The 21,780-nt window shown below is 31.5% G+C and overlaps 3 protein-coding genes across 7 annotated transcripts in view; 1 reads left to right on the plus strand and 2 right to left on the minus strand.

Moving 5' to 3' along the window:
- Positions 1 to 1,120: 1,120 nt before the first annotated feature.
- On the minus strand, positions 1,121 to 6,941 carry LOC125066957 (PWWP domain-containing protein 2A-like). Its single transcript, XM_047675293.1, has 3 exons — positions 6,789 to 6,941; positions 5,371 to 6,700; positions 1,121 to 2,905 (listed from the first exon to the last, which is right to left on the minus strand). The coding sequence occupies exons 1-3, from the start codon at positions 6,938 to 6,940 to the stop codon at positions 2,747 to 2,749; spliced, it is 1,641 nt and encodes a 546-aa protein (XP_047531249.1). The 5' UTR covers position 6,941; the 3' UTR covers positions 1,121 to 2,746.
- A 927-nt stretch (positions 6,942 to 7,868) lies between these two features.
- On the plus strand, positions 7,869 to 15,940 carry LOC125066948 (sideroflexin-2). Its single transcript, XM_047675283.1, has 9 exons — positions 7,869 to 7,999; positions 9,213 to 9,373; positions 10,022 to 10,192; positions 11,855 to 12,056; positions 12,636 to 12,714; positions 13,510 to 13,597; positions 13,859 to 13,984; positions 14,218 to 14,265; positions 14,496 to 15,940. The coding sequence occupies exons 2-9, from the start codon at positions 9,216 to 9,218 to the stop codon at positions 14,605 to 14,607; spliced, it is 984 nt and encodes a 327-aa protein (XP_047531239.1). The 5' UTR covers positions 7,869 to 7,999; positions 9,213 to 9,215; the 3' UTR covers positions 14,608 to 15,940.
- Positions 15,941 to 18,090: 2,150 nt separating this feature from the next.
- The window catches only part of LOC125066654, a 92,058-nt gene continuing 88,368 nt past the window's right edge, over positions 18,091 to 21,780 (minus strand). For 4 of the 5 annotated variants that reach the window (XM_047674847.1, XM_047674849.1, XM_047674851.1 and 1 more), the window contains exons 3-6: positions 20,988 to 21,610; positions 20,345 to 20,657; positions 19,351 to 19,687; positions 18,091 to 19,117 (exon numbers count right to left, since the gene is read on the minus strand). In XM_047674847.1, coding sequence (XP_047530803.1) covers positions 18,709 to 19,117; positions 19,351 to 19,687; positions 20,345 to 20,657; positions 20,988 to 21,610 — 1,682 coding nt within the window. In that variant the 3' untranslated portion in view covers positions 18,091 to 18,708. The remainder of the gene's footprint in view (positions 19,118 to 19,350; positions 19,688 to 20,344; positions 20,658 to 20,987; positions 21,611 to 21,780) is intronic. The other variant, XM_047674848.1, reaches the window with a different exon arrangement.

The following is a 21,780-nucleotide window of genomic DNA, read 5'->3' on the forward strand; positions in this document are numbered from 1 at the left end:
ACTACATCAGGTCACTTTTATGTACTAGTAACTCCTACCGAAAGAATGTTCAACCATGCCCGAATAAATTCAAACGGCGAATCATTTCCTTCTTGGATGTTAAATCCAGGACCTGTTTTAATGAAAAATAACGTGAGAGCTACTGAGTACGATCCTATAGTTGAAGAGGTAGAGTTACTCAAAAAAAAAACATTTCGAGGTGACAAGAAAAATATTATGCACTTGAAATTAAAAATTTACCCAATAGAAACAAATAAAAATATGTTTCCTGTACAACTTACTTTTATTTTTAAAATACAATTCCTGTAGTGAAATACACGTTAGAATGTACCAGCTTATGTTAATTTAATCATATTTACTATAGTTTTCTTTTTTTTATAATTACGACAAAGATCATTAATCTTTGGCATAACTGTTTTTAAGCACTAAATATTTTCATCAATCATATGCGAAAACATTGGAGCATTTAAGTGTCGTCTAATAAAAATTCTTTAAATTTATTACAAAGTTGGCACTAAAACAATAATCATAATTTAATTTGCAACAAAAATGCTGTATTACTTAATGTGGATAATAGATTTTGTGTCTCTCTCTCAGATAGCAATTAATCATTTGCTCGAAAGAGACAACAGCACATATATCTTTATTTTATAAATTACAAGAGAAAGTTACATAGTTATGATATATATGTACATTACAGTAATAGACATTTAAAAGTAGAGTATGGTTTTGAATAATTTTACATATATTTGAAATCTTGTCCCTTTAAATTCGAAGTTTCATTACCTTGTAACCATTAGTATTTCATAATAATTTCGAAATCTGGAAAATGACCCCTAGGGAATGTGTATTTGATAAGATTCGGACACTAAGTACATTTAGATATACAATATTTTCGTCTGGTATTAAGATGAAATAGAGCAATTAAGTAAATTATTCATAACATAATTTTAAAGTTTGTCATACATACTTTTTTTTTGTATTCTAATTCAAAATAAAATTTAAAAAGGAAATTTACTAAACACATTTCAACAAAATAAATGATTTACTAGTGTTTTTTTAAACCATTTTAAAATCTTAAAAATAAATAACAAATATAACCTAACCATTTGGTTTTGAAAAAAGAATTAATTCAAACAATTTTTTTTCCGATATTTTTTCAATTCAAAACCATGACAAAGGAATGGCAATAACACATTTTATTTAATCTAAAAATTAATATACAAAAATAACATTATCTGTGATAGGTACATAGATAATATAATATAAAACAGATAAAATAAATATCAATGTAAAATAACAAACTAAACATGTTTAAAATATCAAAAGTAATATATGCTTTGTAATAACTCTGGCAAAAAAATTAAACTTTCAATGAGTTGAACTCAAATAAAGCTACAATGCATAACTGTTAGTACAAAAGTCCATATATACAATATAGGTTATTTTTTTTAAATATTTAATATAGGTATGTAGACTGGCAAATGCGCCATTTGATGGTAAGTGATTTCCAACGCCCATAGACATTGACAATTGAAGATATATTAATTATCTCTTATCACACTGACTCATTCATCTTTCAACCGGGTAACAATAATGCTCACAACCTAAAGTCATGATGCTGTTTGGCAGTAGATGTGACCTGTTGCTATCGAATATTTGTGCGGATTGATTACAAATCAAATATCAGTATTATCGAACTATGCACTAGCATATTATGCTCCATAATACGTATTTATCGATTGTAACATTTATCAATTCACAACAAATATTTGATAGCAACAGTTGCTATGCTCTAACCGTAATAGCCCCACTGACCTAACGTGAATATGTGGTACTACCTAGAAGGACTTCCACGAAGCACTACTACCCAGAGGAAGTCTTACATCATGGTTATAGAAGTTACATTAATCATTAGTTACCATAGAGATAGTGGAGGGACAAAATATATTAATATAACATTTAACTATGTATTTATACATATGATCTTTTACACTAACAGCAACAATGATAATTCTGTTGTACATACTTAATACCTAAATTAATTTGACAGGAAAGAAAGATTTATTATGTCTTTTCATCGCACACATGTAGGAATGACGACATAACAATACTTTTAGTCCTGCCAAATTATTTTAGGAGTTATCACTTGAACAACACCAATATAACTTGTATATGCAATAAACAGTAAAATTAAAAGTAAATCAGCAGTTCTTATTATTATTATAATATTAATAATTAAGTCTTAAAGGGCAGTTTTTATTTCAAATGAAGGTATTGCACATTGATTTAAAAAAAAAATCAAACCTACTTCATAAATTTTATAATAATATTCTATTTTATAAAATTCCGAGCTGCCAAATACAGTAGACAATACATCGCATATGTATGAGAAACTTAAACATGATTTTGTACAAAAATATTAACCACCAATCAAATTAAAATAAACAATAGTGGTGATATTATTGTTACTAAATTGACGCCAATACAAATATTGCTCTATCTTTCTAATATATGGAATTAAAAAGAATAGAGAGATTATTATGGTATGTTAAAGAAGGTTGAAGATTGTGTGCACTAGAATCAGTACCAATATTGTTGAACGACGTCAAACTTGCACCACTAATTTTAAATTGTTACACTTAATGTCAACAGTTAACCTTTAACTTACAACTAATGGTCAATGAGTTTGTGCAGACAGAATATCACATTATTTTTTAAATTCGGCAGTATACCTTAATCACAATTATGAGAACACATCAATAGGTCGCGGTGAAGCGGTTGCAAGGTTAGCCTGAGTCGGACTCGCTAGTGGATCTACGTGAGATTCAATTTGCCTTGCTTCAATAGTTGCTTGCTTTACGGCCTCTTTATATGGACCCCTTTTCTTTTTGTTGAATCTTATCTGAAATGATCAATGTATTAGTTAATTAAAATAAGTTACAATATACCTCAGATTAGATCTAGATAACTAATCAATGATTTTTCAATGGTAACATTTTATTGAAATAACTTTAATTTGACAAGTAACATTTTTAGTAGGTATCTTAGGAGTATTATGTATTAACATAGTGAAAGTTTTTAAATTTAAATTTCCGCTCATTATTGAAGCCAAAACTAATTAACGTTTGCGTAATGTCATTCACAGATATTAGCGCGTACGAGTGTTTCTAGTATATTAATTTTCCCCAAAAAGTCTTCAACAAATGAAATGATAAATTCCCAAAAAAATTAAAATATCAAATCAAAATTTGCTTTATATGAGTTTACAAGCTCTTTTGAATTTGTTTGGAAAGTAAATTCATCCAAGAACTGGCAAATAACTATGCAAATGTTTGATCTTTTGGAATCAGACACACAAAATACATTTATTCCAATCTGTATTGTAGAACTGTCGATAGTCAAACTATCGATAGTTGACCTCGAAAACTATTCAGAATATCGATAGTACTATCGATATTCTGAATCTTTGATCAATACTATTGATAACGGCGATACTATCGTTAGCTCTCTGTAAGCAATACTATTGGTAACAGCGATGCTATTGACGCTATCGATAATATCGATAGTTTTGTACTATCTATAGTTATTTTCTTTAGGTTAAAAGTAATGGTTTTTGCGATACTATCGATAGTATCAATAGTGTTGCTCATGGGGACTATCGATAGTGGAATATCAATATGCAACACTAATTCCAATGTAGTTGGTATCAAATCAGGTATAGATAGATCAATGTAAAATGTAAAATATGGTATCCCATATTATAGAAGATAAATAAATGTATTGGGAATTTTATACAAAAATACTTAGTTGTTTATCTAAAACAAATAAAAACATTTAAAATAAAAAAAAATTAAAATATTGGACAACATCACATACATTACTCTGATCCCAATGTAAGTAGCTAAAGCACTTGTGTTATGGAAATCAGAAGTAACGACGGTACCACAAACACCCAGACCCAAGACAATATAGAAAACTAATGAACTTTTTCTACATCGACTCGGCCGGGAATCGAACCCGGGACCTCGGAGTGGCGTACCCATGAAAACCGGTGTACACGCTACTCGACCACGGAGGTCGTCGAATTTAATTTAATTTGTAAAAAAAATCTGTCTTTTTTGAAAGATCTAAGGGCTAAGAACAATTGGAGGAACAAGTGCTGTTTTTTAATTTTGAATACTGCCAAATACAGAGAGAGGTAGACAAACCTTAAAATGTATGTGTTTTGCTTGTCTAATTTAGTTCTAAACATTTTTATTCATGTAAATGTAGTGAGTACTAACTATTAACTTCTATTTAAAAAAATATTACATAATTGGTTCTTAATAATTATTACATAACATATAATGCTTTTTTCTTTTCTCTTACCATTTCATTACATACTACATTATTAATCTTCACTGTATATCTTAATAATACATATTACATTATTATTAAGATATACTTATAACAATCAGTTGATTCATTATGTATAGATAACTTTGCAATATTATTACAATTTATGAAATTTGGTTTTTTAGCAATCACTAATTTTAACTATTTTTACTGGAATGGTAGATTTGCTGTTTCTTTTTCATTATATTACATTGTGCAGAACAGTGTGTGCAAACAGTTTTATTCTCATGTCCATCATTCTCACAACTCAATAGGAGAACAATCCAATAAGATCAGAAGAACTTGTATGTACTTTCCGAGCATGGGAGTGTCAATTTTCTAGCTGCAGACTTACTAAAATTTACTTAATAGAAATAAATGAAACCTTTCATGGGTGCGACTTAGGATTTAGATACAAAAAAAGGTCGAGACAAATGGTTGACACCAGCTAGACAAACATGTGAGGCTGATTGTTATATTTAGATATCTTATGTATTGAAATGTAAAAATTATTTAATTTATTAAATAAAAATACTGTATGAACATACACGGACTGTAATAATAATATCTACCATAAGATTATTTTATGTTACATCTGTATTGTTATCATGACTCATAAACTGTTAATAATAATTTTGTTCGTAATTACTTATTTTTGTTTCTCATATTTCAATATCCAAAATACTATACTTAACTTTGATAATGTTCTATTTTTTTTTATAAAGATAAGTGTAACAGTGTCTAATTTTAAGGAATTACCAATATGCCTATTTACCCCTCAAATTAAGCCTAAATCTTGTGCTAGATGAGGGCATGCCAATGTAACAATTCTATTCTATAATTATCTCTTTGCTTATATCATTAGATTAATATTAATATTTTAAATTTATATTGAAGAATAAAATCATTTCAAACATAATAATATGACTTAATTTATATCATGGTATTAAATGGTTTAGCACAATAACAATAGCAATTAAATAAAATTATTACCTTATAATCTTCTAGGAATGGACTTAGGCTATCACATGGCATCAGGGATGATGTTGTTGAAGCATACCAAGCTACATGAGCTCGAGCTGTTGGGGTGACACTCAGTACCCTCCCTGGCCACCATGGAAATCCAACAACTTTACCCCAGACAATATCACCAGGAGATACACGTAATAATTGTCCACCGACACCCTCTGTGCTGTTAGCAGGAAAGTCTGGCACAGTTTCACTTTCCCCATCATCTGACACATCATCATCTCTACGTTCATAAGAATTACTGCTTAATCTACGCAAACTGATGGACAACTTCTGATTCAGACAATCCTTAATGTTACTGAAGTAGTCCATAGAGTCATCGTCACATTTGCTTGAGTTCTCATCACGTTTTTTCTGTACTTTATGTTTTTTTTTGTGTTTAACTTTATGCTTGTGTTTCTTTTCTAATGGGTCTAAAGGTGGACTATTCGAAACATTGTTGCGTGGTGACAATGCCCCAATGTGTTTTGGGGATTGTTCTATCCATAGATCAACTGCTTTTACAGAATCACTATTTTTCTTTGCTTGTTTTTTAGCTTTTTTAAGTGCTTTTTTTACAGCCTTTGAATCTGGTTTAGACGGCTTAGACATATCACAGGAAACACCAGAATCTTCATTAAAATCACCACCTAATGGAGGTATTTTTACAACAGTTCCCTCACCTTCACCAAAACTAATTTTAAGTGTCCTGGCATTCGAAAATAAGTTACTAAATGAATTATCACTATCTTTACCATCTTCTTTATCACACATATCACTGTTATCAGAAACACTAACGAAAGCCAACTCTCTAGTTGTTTGGTCACTTTCATCACCAGATTTCACATTTTTTACATGTCTATTTTTCTCACCAGGTTTTGAGATATTTTTTGTTTTTATAGCACTCGTTATTTCATTTGGTTGTAACCTGGATAGTTTGGGTATAAGCATGCTACCCATCAGATATTTTTTTTCTAATTTCGATGACTCAGAACCATCCTTGGGCGAATCGTCATCCGAATCTAATTTCCGCTTCTTGGACACGTCTACATTTTCACTATTTTCATTGCAAATCCCTTGGCAATTTGAACACAATACCTTTCTTGGTCTTAAGCGGACTGTCATCTTTTGTCTAGGCTGAGATTTCGACTTTGCGTTTGGTTTTTTAGATTTTTGCACATCTTCAGTTGCGTACTGAGGTTCTTGATAAGTAAACCTTTGACTAACGGAATGTAGTTTGTCGTCTTTGTTCTCGACATTTTCGACTTGCTTTGTAAAAGCTGGGTGAAGACTATATACACCAAATGGTAAATTACTGGAAATAAATTAATAATATAGCAATAAACGGAATCATGAAAAATCAATCGATAACAACATTTCCATACCAATACAACTATACAAACCTCTTATTAGAGTCAAGAAGTACACCTTGAAATTTTTTATCTTCACTACTATATGATACAACAATTAAATCTTCAAGCGCTTCTTCCACGTTCACTAGAATCTGAGAATTCTTTTGAATCGTCATATCGGCTGTTGCAGCGACAGCCGCCATATTCTTTACTGTTTCATAGACTAAATATTATAAACGTAAAAATTTACACATTTTTGAACATTATCTTTGTCTTTGATTTCATATAAATTAATGTCAATCAATAAAAATATGTAATTTGATTCATTTACGGATGACCATAAAACAATTATATATATTTAATATATGCATTCTTGTCAGAAAAAATTTAAATAGCTCACTCCATACTAGCTTATCATTTACGATGCTAAAGAACACGACTAAACGTACGCTGCGCTCGCGCCGCGCTAGTTTCTTAATTTTACCCAAGACTAGAACAAAACTGGGCAAAAAAATTTTTACATATGAGGCCGCACAGTATTATAATAAATTGCCGTCTACTTTAAAATCTGTAAACTCATTTAATGTATTCAAAACTAAACTCTGGGAATATATTATATAAAACTACCCACTTGAAAATTGAATACATTAAATGAGTAAAACAACTCGTTATTGTAATAATATCTTAAGAACAACATTTAATATTACTTGAATTTGTTGTTTCCATGTAAGTGACTTTGTGTCTTTTTTGGAAATAAAGATCTCTAAACCTATAAGCGGCACCGTTCAATCTCTGGCCTAAAAGACATCAGCCAAATAAATCTTCCATTCCGTTAGTTAGTCTGTTAATCAAAAGGCTAATTTAACCAGTTGGCTGCGGCATATATGACACAGCACAACCTAAATATTAGTAATTCTAGAATAGACTGTCTGTATGTACGTACTCTGCGTCTGTGTGTTCTAGGAGCTAAATGGTTCAATTCAATTCAATTCTTAGTTTAATGGCTTTTAGTTGTGCCTTAGGGCACAGATTATTTCGCCAATGTCACGTAGGAGCTAAATGGTTGTCAGACGTCAGTTGCTGAGTGACAGTGACACCAATCACCATATCACTATTATCACATTCCCTTGTCGTTGTCAGGTGTCACTTGCCGGTGTATGTGAAATGTGAATGTGTGTGTGTATGCGATTATCATATTGTTGATTTATAATAAAGAAATTATATTTGCGATTAATTCTATTTAAGGTTTTGGCGCAGTAACTGTAAGTATGAAGTTTTTTTACTTATCTTGATTTCAATTTAGATTTTTAAGTAATGTACATTTAAGTAACTTACATAATCTATTACGGACAAATAATTCTCGTCTACATGAAAAAGCTCAAGATTCAAGGACGTAATAGTACAAACTTGCTCACAACGCGAACTAAAAAAAAGAATAAACAAAAAAGAAAATTAATATTTTACTTCGAGTTGATTTAATTACTTTAATTAATTATACCACGTATTATCAGATTTCACTTGTTTAGAATTATTGTATTGCTGTTTGTAATAGTATTCAACTTGAATTAATTATTGTAAAATATACGTAAAATATTTAAATTGTATGTATACTTTAACAATAAAACAATTTCTTCAATTATACTAAGATAAGAAATTTATTAATCTAATAGGATTTACTTACTGTTAGCTAGGAAAACCTCTTCATTCAAACTATTAAAATATACACTAATATATAAAAAAAAAAAATACATTAAAGTTAAAAATATCTTACTTAATATTTGTTGGTAGGGCTTTGTTAAAGCCCATCTGGGTAGGTTCCACCCATTCATCTTATATTCTACTATCAAACAGTAATATTTAGTATTGCTGTTTGGTAGTAGTATTCAACTAATGTAAGGAATGGTTAATATTTCTTACAGTGGCAATGTCTGTGGGTGGTGGTGACCACTTATCATCAGATGGCCCATTTGCCCAAACGTCTACACAATAAATCAAAAAAATTCAACTAAATAATATTGATTTATAATTCATATTTCATCAGTATATTTATTACATAATGCCTCAGTAAACATATTACATAATCTGCCATATAAAAAAAAGTTATAGTTTTGAAGTTATTTTATGTTTGCAATTTTATTATACAACTGTTTAAATAAATAATAAGATAAAATGATCTGTTAAATGTATACTAACTAAAGTTAAACTATAGTTTTGTGGTAATATATTTGTGTTAGATAAATATGTTGTTTTATATTTTTACTTTATTTAGACAAGTAATCTAGTGAGTAATTATACATTGTCATAGTAAATAAGAAAAAGAAAAAACACTACAATTTGATTATAAGAGGATAATATGAAAATAATAATTAATTTTTACTAAAAATAGAAAATAAAACAAAATTAAATTTTTAAAACATAACTCTAGTCTGAAATCATTTGAAACATAGACAATAGTTGTTATCATTTTATTTTCAGACAATGACAACCGAAAAAAGAATAGACATTACTCAGCCACTATGGGATCAAAGTACCTTTACAGGCAGATTCAGGCACTTTGCCTTCATTTCAAATCCCCTACTATCATTGGTACCCGAAAAAGAACTTCATCAGGCCAAAGAACTCTATTTCAAATATAAGTAAGTATTTAATAAGTTAATCTATTATTTTAATACAGATAATGTTATCATTATTTGTAATGTTTAATAGATTCGAAAGAGTAGAAAACATGTGCAAAAATAAATAATGCTTGGAATTTATAGTGTCTTGTATTTTTTTTGTTCATAATTATGTTCAGATACAACACAAAGACAACAACCACTAATCCTCCCTACTATTATACCTTTTGATTATTTGAATGACATACAAGAAATAATCAAACTTATAACAGTATTTAAACAATATGTATCAATATAACAAATCTTAGATCTACCTATTCCATGTAATTTGCTCATACCTATAGCTCATCTATATTATACACTACAAATTGTTCTTGATTAATGTAGCTTTATTTATACTACAACACATAAAAGTATCCATAACAATTGTGTCTGCATACAAAATGCATATATTTGTGAATCCATAGTGAATGTCATAAATTATTTAATTCTCTTGACCAATGACATTGTTTCAATTCTATGTCAATATATATAATATCTTTTGCATACTTAGTTAAATATCATGTGCAGGTCTTTGACCGCAACAAAAACACAAAAGAAGAAGAAGAAATAAGGTGTTCAGCTTTAGGATTACAAATGTGTGTGTGTAATAAAATTGTAAAATTTTAGGCAGGGCCAAGAGCCAGCTGGTACAACTATGTCTCAAGTGGTCAGAGCCAAACAGCTGTATGAATCAGCCTTCCACCCAGACAGTGGTGAACTGCAGAATGTGTTTGGTAGGATGTCCTTTCAAATGCCTGGAGGTTGTCTCGTGACGGGTGCTATGCTGCAATGGTATAGGTAAGATAATTAATTTTTTTACTATTCTCAAAGTAGTTGCTGTTTACCCTGTATTAAGTATGATTGACACTTTTCCGTGCAAAAATTTCTTACGAATGTTTAGTCAAGGTCATATTTTGATACAATAAAACACTAGAATATTTTTTTACAAATTTCTATTGTTAGGACTCCTCTCTGGCCCTGGGACTCTTCTCGTATCATTTGTTACAAGTTTGTATGTAGCTTCTAGTTGAGTTAAATTATTTTATAAATAAAATAATAATAAAGTTCACTCAAAATTATTTTTTATCATATTAGCTTTTTAATGCTCATATTGTACAGTAATAATCGTAGTCTTCAATGTGTTTGTTAACCATTTAAAATGAAGTGCCTCGTTCGTCGGTTATTTGTTTAAAACGTAACCGGCACTTATGTAAATATCGCTAATAATAATTTCGACACACCCATTTTGTTACGTTGTTTTAAACGTGTTGTTTCGCTATCTTTATTGTCAAGGTCAGGATTGGACGGCAGAGATTAAATGTTAGCGCTTGAGAGGAAAATTTTAATGAGTTTTTTTAAGAATGTTCTCTGTTTATGTTAGGGTTCCTTTATGTAAAAGTCGTATTAAGCCACGATCGCCTCCACTGAGTATTAAATAAACAAACCTTTGATTTTCGTATTTCAAACAATTGACTAACGGTTTTTGATTAATATTCTTTATTTATAATAAAACACTAATATACTTAACTACTCCGATTTAATTTTACTTCCAAAGTTCCGACAACAGTTTCGCTTTGTTTCAGCGTTGTGCTCTTTTTAGGGTTCCGTACTCAATATGAAATTTGTGTATTTAACTACTGTTGTTTACCTAGTCAATGATACGTTACCCTTCGTGCGCGAGTTCGACTCGCACTTGGCCGGTTCTTGTTAGATTGCGTTGTTTGCGATATTTGTACTAATTAAGCAAATACAATCAAGCAGATAGTCTGGAATCTGCATTAGGTGTTCGAAAAATTTATCCTACCTTGCGAACACCAAGTAATGTGCTGCCATTGAAATTCAAACGAATGTTATAAATTAAAGTTTGTAGCTAAAATATAATGAAATATAGAGTTAAAAAAGCGAAACTAGATCCTGATTGGACTAATTATATACGTGCACTCTGTGAGTCGTCCATTGCGCCAATCAAATTGAAGTCTTTTTTAATTCCATTGGACGGTTATCTGAAACGACTGGAGGTAATACTGACGGAGGATAACGACTTTTCGTTCTTGTCGAGTCGAAGCACGGAAGGAACATTGTTTAAGTCCAGGCTGTTTCTGATAATTCTTTGACAAATACCACCCACTCATCAGAATATATTTTACCGCCAAGCAGCAATAATTTTCTATTGTCGTGTTTCGGTTTCGGTTTGAATGGTAAATGAGCCGGTGTAACTTCAGGTACAAGGGGTACACTTAATAATAACTTAGTTCCCAGGATTGGTGGCGCATTGGAAATGTAACGAATGATTAAAATTTCATACGGTGCCAATGTTTGTGGGTTGTGGTGGCCACTTACCATCAGGTGCTCCATTTGCCTGTTCGCCTGATTATTTCCTAAAAAAAAAGCTTAGACCTATAAACTTGAGAACTACAGCTGGCAATATTGATTGGTTTTGATTATTGATTCGTGTTGCAGAACAGCAACGGCCGTTGTTTTCTGGCAATGGGTGAACCAGTCCTTCAACGCTCTGGTTAACTACACGAACCGTAACGCGAACTCGCCGTTGACCACGACTCAGATGGGCGTCGCGTACGTGTCGGCGACGTCGGCCGCCATGGCGACGGCGTTGACGTTCAAGTTCGTCATACAAAAACGCGCAACTAATCCCATTTTAGCTGTGAGTATAATCTTTAACATAACATTAACGGCCTGTAAATGTTCCACTGCTGGGCTAAGGCCTCGCGCCACGCTGCCTCAATGCGGGTTGGTGGATCAGATTTTTTTTTTTTTGGAAAGTAATCTTTAACTTCTTAGTTGGTTATTGGCTTTTCCGGTATTTAATTAATAACTCTTAAACACTGCATGTATCCCTCGCCTCCTCTCCAACACCCGCACCAAACTTTGCGTTACTCGCTACAATAATTTATAATTGACATCATATTATTTGTTATCAATAATTTATGCAAAGGTGTTAATTATTGTGAATTATCTACCTTATAATATAGGGAGGTAACTTTCAATTTTTGTTAAGAGGGCATGCCGCCATCCTCCACCATGTCCTCCGTTATAGGCATTATTTAAAATGATCATTTTTCTAAATAGGTATCAACTATTTATATGTAGAAAGACAAGAGTTTATCAGACTGCTATGCCACCATCTCGTCTTTGTCGTAATTGTAGTTTCTGTTTTTTTTAATCTGTGCAATCTAGAAATTTCCCACTCACACGTAACTTATAGTTAATAAAATATTTTCAGAGATTCGTTCCGTTCTTTGCCGTGGCGGCTGCTAACTGGGTCAACATTCCATTAATGAGGCAGAATGAAATCCTTCTAGGTTAGTAGTAATTTTAATTTAAAAAATTACGTGTAAAAACCATTGTTGGCTGTATGTTACGAAACCTTAGCCTTTAACAGGAAGAAAAAAATCAAGTCCGGCTTATTTCACTAACAGTAAATATGATAGTTATTTATTTAATAAATATAACTTTTAAAACTATATAAAAAATACAATAACTATTAACTCTAGGAACTCTTTTCGAACGGGTAGTATATTTTATTTATTTCTTTAAAAAGGTACATTTACAACAAATTTTTACACTAATAACAATAATTACTGAGTGACACGCACCGATTTTTATTTATATAATTCAAATAAAATATACATAATATTTACAAATTGTAATATAAACTAATCTTAAAATATAAGGAAAACGAAAAAATAATGAAGTTGTTTTAAAGATAATTTAATTAAGAATTTTATTTTAAATTTTTGAAGCAGATGTAAAACTCGTATAGATCTATTCACAATTAATTTTTAATAAAATACACTTGAAAATTATAATCAAATTTGTATGTTTTTGCTGTCTGTACTCTTAGTCGTCTCACGCACACTAAGACATCTTATAAGCACGAGCGTCACACGCACTAACGCACTTCGATAATGTAACGTAATGATTGTGATGTTAGTCGTGAGTAGTTTAGATAAGAAATTATGATTATCAATTTATTGTGTGTGTTGGTATATTTGTAATATTTAATTAAATATTTACCAAAATCGTCCAATCCACGGTATCGGTATATAATCCAAGTATGTTATCAGTTACTAATTTTTAATTTTACATTGTTATAGGTCTAGATGTAACGGATGAAAATGGAAAAATTATAGGAAAATCACAGATAGCTCCCGTTAAAGGAATATCCCAAGTTGTAACGTCCAGGTATGAATACACATTGCAGATGAATACTTTTTATTTGATTGATAATTTCAAAGGTCTGCTCTGTGCAAGCTATTCATATGGGTGGGTATCACCTACCCAATATCTATGGGCGGTGGTGACCACTTACCACCAGATGGCCCAATTGCCAGTCCACCTAATTGTAATGAAATTCATTATATCAATTTTTTTTTCATTTAGCTCCGCCTGACTGTTTTATGTTATTTAAAAGTATATAACTTCATAACAAATTTTTATTTTTAGGATAATAATGTGTGCTCCGGGTATGTTGCTGCTGCCTGTGATCATGGAGAGACTGGAGCCCAAGGCCTGGATGAAGAGGATCAGGTGGGCTCACATCGGTATCCAGACAGGCATTGTTGGTTTGTTGTGAGTATACTTTTTACGTTTATAATTTATGTTATTGCATTTTTTTTATAATATTGAAAATTGTAAACAATTTAAATAAAACACATTGAACGCTTTTCATTTACCAATTCTTCTCAAATCAGGGTATTTTCTTTTCCAAACTGTTTTTTATAAGAAACTGGTAAAATTGAATAAATATCTATTTTTATTTTACTGTAAGTATTTTTAACTTTTTATATTTTATCGTGTTTCAGCTTAACGTTCATGGTGCCAACTGCGTGTGCAATATTTCCACAGAAATGGTAAGTGATACTTATATAATGGTAATTTATAATAACTTATAACTAAATTCGCCCTAAACCTTAGGAAGTAAGATGATATGCCTCTTGTTTTAAGGCTAGATGTTTTAATGAGTAGGTGGTACCGACTCAGACGAGCTCGCCTACAAACCCTACCAAGTGGTGTACAGTTAGCAAAAAAATTACATTCAGATTTTTTTAAAGTAGATTCTATTATTATATTTATTTTTCAGTAAACTCTCCGTGGATACAATGAAGCGTTACGAAAAAGAGAGATATGAGGAAATTTTAAAGAATACGGACGGCAAGCCGCCTCAGTACGTTTACTTCAATAAGGGTCTGTAAATAGTTGTTATATAAGTAATAATCATATAGATTAGTCGAAAATCAGTAGGATAAGCTAGTTGCGTACACGCGGTAATCGTTTGAAATAGTTAAATTGTCAATTATTATTTAGTTATTGCTACTTATCATTATATGAAATGTGGTTGACACTTCTTAAACTGGATGACAGTACTATTCTGTAAGAACTCACTTCGCATCTCACTGAGTGATAAGTAAGTTCGACGATTGTACGGGCTACGATAGCCAAGAAATGTAAACAATTTGTTCAAATACTGGTAAAGGTTTGAACAAAAGTACGCTGCAGCGATTTATCTTCATTATCTTATCAAACTATTAAAACATACAGCGCTAGATCGCTTATAGAGAATATTATATCACAACCAAAACGACGTAAGTGCCTTTAATTTCATGGCGCTTACGCTTTTCGTTGACACGTCACGATCTTTTTATGAGTTTTACAGAACGTACACGTTCTTACGGAATGTAAATTGTACAAATATATATTTTTTATTATATTACATTAACACTAAAAGTAATAACTAATTTGCTGAGGGAATTGTGTGTAGAGAGAACTAACAATACTTTTATAAATGAATCCATAGACAATAAATATAGACCATAAAAAAATATCTATGCAGTATATCATAGGCGTAGCAAAGGTTTTTGCAACAAGAAGGAGGGGGGATTTCGTTAATTTGTTGCCTAAAGTACTTAAGCCTTTTTTTGCACCAAGTTTTCTTTGGAGAGCCCCCCCATGTCCTTACCTCGCTGCGCCAATGATGTGATGTATAAACCAACGGTTGTTCACTACTGATATTAGTTGGTGCTTCAATTTCAGTTACAAAGCAATAGCATTTATGTCATGGGCATTTAAACGATTCTCGATTAACAGAATCGATTTAAATACAAAATACAGAATCTATAGAAGCAAGCGTATATATTTATGTTATTATATATGTATCAATAAACAATTGAAAAACTTATTAATGAACTTAATTGAGATCTGAATTGTAAATGTTTCATCCTGAACATGGCTGACATAAGATTATTGTAATTGACTAAATAAAATCGGAGCTTCCACAACTCTACTACGACTTTTATACTGACAGATATATTGACTTATGATATCTAATTCACAAAAATAATGATTTAGTCATGATTTAAAACGATTGCGAATGAATAAAAAAATATCTTAATAATTATTAATTAATAATTAAAGTGTGCTCAGTTCGACTCTAATTTTTCAGAATATTAGATTAAAATATTTTCTTCATTATTTTTTATTAGTTTGAAATCAAATACTATAATATAAAAAATAATAATTACGCACACAATATTATTCCATGTTAGTATCGATATAATATTATGAAAGCAATTTATATTGTATTTAAAAATATATTGTGAAATCCAAATTTCATGTACTTTTTAATTTAACAGTATTATATATAAGTTTGAATTTATAGAAATGTTGGAATATATACTCATTAATGTAAGTGTTATTTACATTAAATTATAGATTTTTTTTTATGGGTATTATATGGATATCTTTTTTACGTTACAAAGTTTTTAGTTATATCGTATCTAAAAGTATACAAATAAATTAAATTCAATTTCTGCAAAAATAAAGATTCTATTCGTCACACTCGGAGAGTTTGTGCGATAAATTACTAATAATGTGTCCACTCCGTTGTTCTTTCGCGAAATACCTACTGAGCTGTCTTGCTAGTCGCTTAATATATGCAAGGGTCGTCACAAAAATTGAAATTACTAAAAAACGTTAACATTTAACAAATCAATACAAAATTAGATAGAAAGCAATGAATTGAACGCTTAGTCAAAAAATATATTAATATCGTATTGTAGCAGGAACACTAAAGTCGGGTGCGTGACATGACTTAAACAATAGTACCGGCGCGGAAGCGGAACCGACTGGGACTACTTCAGACGTCTCGTTATGTCATTGCGTTCTTTTCATAGCGACCCTTGCGTTGGTCCGTCTAGACGCCGAGTTGACTCACTATTAGTAATTTATTAAACAGATACTCAGAGACATTTAACGTTTACTACTTTAAGTAAGTCTCTCTAAGTAGCTAAGTAGTAACCGTCAAATGTCTCTGAGCAAAAAAGTTAACTGTTGTTTGTTTTATTACAACAAATAATCGTTCTTTTTTTTTTAAATAAAATATTATATTTATAAATATATATTTTGATTTTAAGGTTATATTATGGACAATTTTTTTTTATTTTGTTTTGAAGAGATATTTCAATATTGTACTAAATAAAAACAAAATTAGTGTGTGTGTGTGTGTGTGTTTCATAAGCTTTTTTCTTATATTTTCTTTTTTATATAAAATTTATATTTGGAATACGTCATTTGTAATTTCGTACTTACAATTTTTTTTTGTCATTTACTATAATTACATTCCATAATTTTCTAATATTTTGTATTTATTCTTAAAAAATGGGTTTAATAATTAAATATATTTTTTGCATTGGTTTTTTATGAAGCGTGTGTATGTATGTATCTTTTCTTACATTAAATACAGCATTAAATCACGCAAAGGCCCCTGGCAATACTATTCTCGCCTTGGGCATCTCCGCTTACAAAATAACTTTCACTCAATGCAATGAATATGATTAAATAATAAATAACATTATGAATTATTAACCTTAACAATAACTTTAATACAAAAATAAAGATCTTGCTCCAATTATATGCATTGTAGTACGAATTGCGAGGCCCCTGAGCAATGTGGGGCCTATAATTTGCTTCATTGTTTTTAAGTTAACGATCGCTAACTCCACTAATTTTAGGATTGTTTGCTTATTTTTTTTTTATTGCGAATAAATTTAAGCTATAAGTGTTTGTGTTGAACTTTCTATTGAATAAGTTTAACACACTTTTTTGTGATAATAAAAAGCCATTAAAAATTAAAATTTACTTACGTTTTATTGTGTACTTTTTTATTTTGTGTACGAGGTTAAGTTTGATTTTTTTATTAGATTTTACTAGAAACATCGGCGTTCTAAGATTTATTGATATTTGTTTTTAAGTATGAATATATTAGACGATACAAATAACAGTGTAGTTATTATTTCTATGGAAATAATTCGGATGTTAATTCTTCTGTATTGTTATTGCTTTAAAAAAGACAATAAAGTGTAGTTCCATAAATGTGTGTTTTATTTATATTGTTTATACCAGGGAATCTATTCTTGATTTATCGTTTTGCTATTAGGCTCTGATAAGACTGATAAAACTTGATTTATTTACAAGGTCATGTGATTTGGAATAAAATCATTCTCATATAACACTCTATGGATCATTCAAGGCAGAATTTTATATATTTTATAACCTCTAATACCCTTAATTTAGAAAAAAGTGTTTTTTTTTTTAATGTATCTTTCAGAGTTTTTATAGTAAAAACATCTCCTTCTGTGTCTTACAAGTAAAACAGAATAAAACAATAAATAATCAGTAATTTGTTTATTTGTATTCGATGAATGGTATACTTATAAAAAGAAAATTAAACATTTGAACTGTAGCGCTGCTTACAGAGCTAAATATATCTAGAACATAAATTACATGTGTTAATTTACAGCATTGTTAGTGTATAATACATAAGGCACCGATATTTGAGTATAAAGTTTTCAGTTCTGAATCCATTGGCACCAGTTAAATAAGTTTTTTACACTGGCAAGAATTTTGTTTTTGTTTTTTTTTAATAATGAATTCATTTCAAAAATATTATAAAAATTTTATTACGCCAAACAATATAAATCTGATTTAAAATAATAACATTACGTTGTCTTGATACGACAACGGTGCCTAACTTAATTAAAATCTTAAAAATTAGAGACGTATATTTTGCGTATGTGCTCTAAATAAAATTTGTTTTTTTAGAAGAAAAAAATCAAAAAACAATAAACTTTAAACTATATGGATATTTGATTACAATAACTAATCAATATATTTGTAATTTAACACACACGCATCAACAACAAACATCATTCGAGTGAATCTTAAACAAATGTAACACCGTAGACTATTTTATTTAAATATATGACAGGTAACGCTATACTATAGAGCACCGCAGACGGTTAATAAACATTGGCTTTCTCGAGGAGGACGGAGGCGTCGCACATGGCCTTGGCGGTGGAGCGCACTAAGAACATCAGGTGGAGCTGCTCGAACACGTTCAACTGCACTCTCGTTCGCACCAAGCCGTGTAACACCGTCGCCCTCTCCAAGTCGAGCCATCTTTGGAGGGAGAGTTCCCTTTCTTCGACCGGAACGCCCTGCACCACGTCCAAGGGACCCCAGAGCATGAATTCGAGGACCGATTTTGCGTGATTCAAGGAGACGGCTCTTTCTTCTTGTATTACTTCTTTTAAAAGTGGAGTTAGTTTCTCTCCGGGGAGGAGTGTTTCGATCGCTTTCAACGCGCACTTGCAGAGCGAGCAGAGGTCTTCGTCGGTGGATTTACTGCAGTTCATGTCGTCGGTCAATCTGTCGCAACAAAAACATATTAATAGTTGTCTTTTAAACTTTATTTTCTTAAAATAAAATAATTAGAGTTTGGTAACATTTTAAAATTATTTTAAAACTGTACACACATTACTATGATCACATTACATGAATAATTTTAGACTCCGTTCTGTAGATCCAGACAAAGTACCAGGTATATTGGGGACTTCCCATACAATTATTTATCTCTGTACAATATAGATTAATAAAATTACCCTTGTAGTATGCACAATCTGCCGTATGAATTGGTCTTGGGCGCCGACAGCGAGCTCAACCTGTCGTCCGGTGAGGGGAGGTTGGTGCCTCCATGGCTCCCAGTTTGAGTTTCCTTCAGCACGATGAAGGACGTGAGAGACTCGGGGATCTCCTCCACCCCCCTCGCTTGGAGACACTTGAGCCCGTTGATGAGTTGGAGCATTATGAATATGGACTCGTGGATCTGGTCGGTTTGGACGAGCTGGTGATCTTTAGTGCTGCCCTCTGCGGCGTGCAGGTGTTCGCCGTAGGAGCTTATGGTGTCGACTTGTGCGTTTGCTAGCACGACGATCGTGGCTGAAATGTAATATTTTGATTTAATATTATTTCGACATATTTATATTCTTTTATTTTGATGCAAACATACGAATCTTTGGAATTGACACAATCGGGAGCGTATCATTATTAATAATTACTTCTAATCTTCACGAAAAAGTCTCGACTAAATCGTAACTGAAGTCATCTGCTAATTTATAACGGTTACGATTCTAATTCGATCAAACTTCGAGCGAACCGCACCTGGATTGCTGTGCTCGTAAAATAGCAACGATTACTTACGATTCGAAATAATTGGTATTAGATTAAGTCGCCTGTGACACATGTCAGAAGAAATAATGGTTTAGTTTTATACAAAATCTTTGATTTCTGAATAGTATTTGTAAGTATAAATATAGTATTGTGGTAGTTAATATATAAGATATGGAGTTTATTTCAACGATTGGTAGATACTTAACAATCAAAAGTCCAACCAATACATGCAGGTTTTCCAAAGATAATTTATTTCATCAAAATATATGCACGTTAAACTCAGTATTTAGTATTTTACCAAGCCAACTCTACCCTATTCCAATCGACGACGAAGTTAAGATATACAAACTTAAATTTCTCTGCTATATTATATAGTTCTTAATAAACAATTAATATATCTTTAGATATCATAATTCATACAATTACCTTGTACCAAATCATCCCCATCTTCCCCAAACTGTTGCAAAGGTACCAAGTCACAGAATTCCGTGATGGCGTTCAGACACAACGTCGAGGGCTGTACCGACTGACAGACCATTTGCGAAGCCATCTGCTCCTTGTACAGCATCAGAGTCACATTAACGGGTCCTTGGTTGGAGTTCCAACACGCAGGGTAAAAGAATCTCTTGCCCGCTTTTGTGAAGTTCTTATTTTGCTGGATTGTGAAATCGTTCCATCGCAAATTGGTACAAGCTTTCAGGCCTCGGAGCGACGATTGCATGGTCGCACTTTGTTGGACCTGAAATTGAAGAAACCCTGTTAATAAAATAACCTCGAACGATAATGTACGAAGAATTAAGCGAGCCAAATTGTGGTAAAAGATTTTGAAATGAAAGTTGATCTAAATATTCTTCAGTTAGGTACACCAAAGCATTTAGTAACTAAAGTATTAAATAAATAATTACGTTCGTTTCAATAATTTAGAAACGCTTTCTCGTCAAAATCGATTTTAAAAGCGTTAAAATATAACAACGCTATATAAATGTTAATTTAATAAAGTTAGGTTGGTCAAATTAATCTAGAGAACTGATTTGTTAAGTGAGCCCGAGGGCACGTTCGACTAAATTACCTGTTCTAAAACTTGCGCCAGCGCTTCGTGATTTGCGATAACGACCGCACCGTAATTATCTTCAAGAGTCTTGTGAACGACGCTCCTTCCCTTCCTAACCCGCAATTTGTTCGTTGTATTCTTTGGAGTCATTTCACTTTGATAATCGTCATTCGACGGACTGTCCATATTATCGTTTGAACTGTAAAAACTGTACGGCGAATAAATCTCAGATTCTGTTTCGCTGCCACAGTACGGTAAAGACGAACGAAAACCGTTGGAGTATTTGGGGAATTCAGTCGTATCTCCAGTCTTTCGTTCAGCGCGTTCTACTTCTCTCGTTTTAATCGCAGAGTCACACTCCGGCGAACTGGAGCGCGCGTGGTGAACGTATTCATAGTCGCTGTCGCTGTTTTTGGCTGAATCACAATTTTCCTCGTCATATTTAGCTGTGTTGTACACGTCGTCGTAGTTGTGTATCACTGTGTCGTTAGTCGCTTGAACAAGTTCCTGCGGTTCGTCTGATTCATCCTTATCGTCGTCCAAAGGTGACCGGCGTTTTACAAGTTCCAAGTGCGATTCTCGTTCTCTCATACTCGCTGTACGTTCGGGTTTTCTTGGCGCCAATGCTGATCTGATCTCTCCTGAAAACAATTTAACATAATCTAAAATTTATTTATTTTCTTAACAATTAAATAGATCTTGTGAAAGTATATTACAGCATTATAATAATAAAATCAATAGGGAAAATGTATATAAAATGATTAATAATATATTTTAAAAAAAGTATTTAGGCACTTATTACCAAAATATA

This window comes from Vanessa atalanta, chromosome 10 (genome assembly GCF_905147765.1).
Source record: "Vanessa atalanta chromosome 10, ilVanAtal1.2, whole genome shotgun sequence".
Classification (NCBI taxonomy): Eukaryota; Metazoa; Arthropoda; class Insecta; order Lepidoptera; family Nymphalidae; genus Vanessa; species Vanessa atalanta.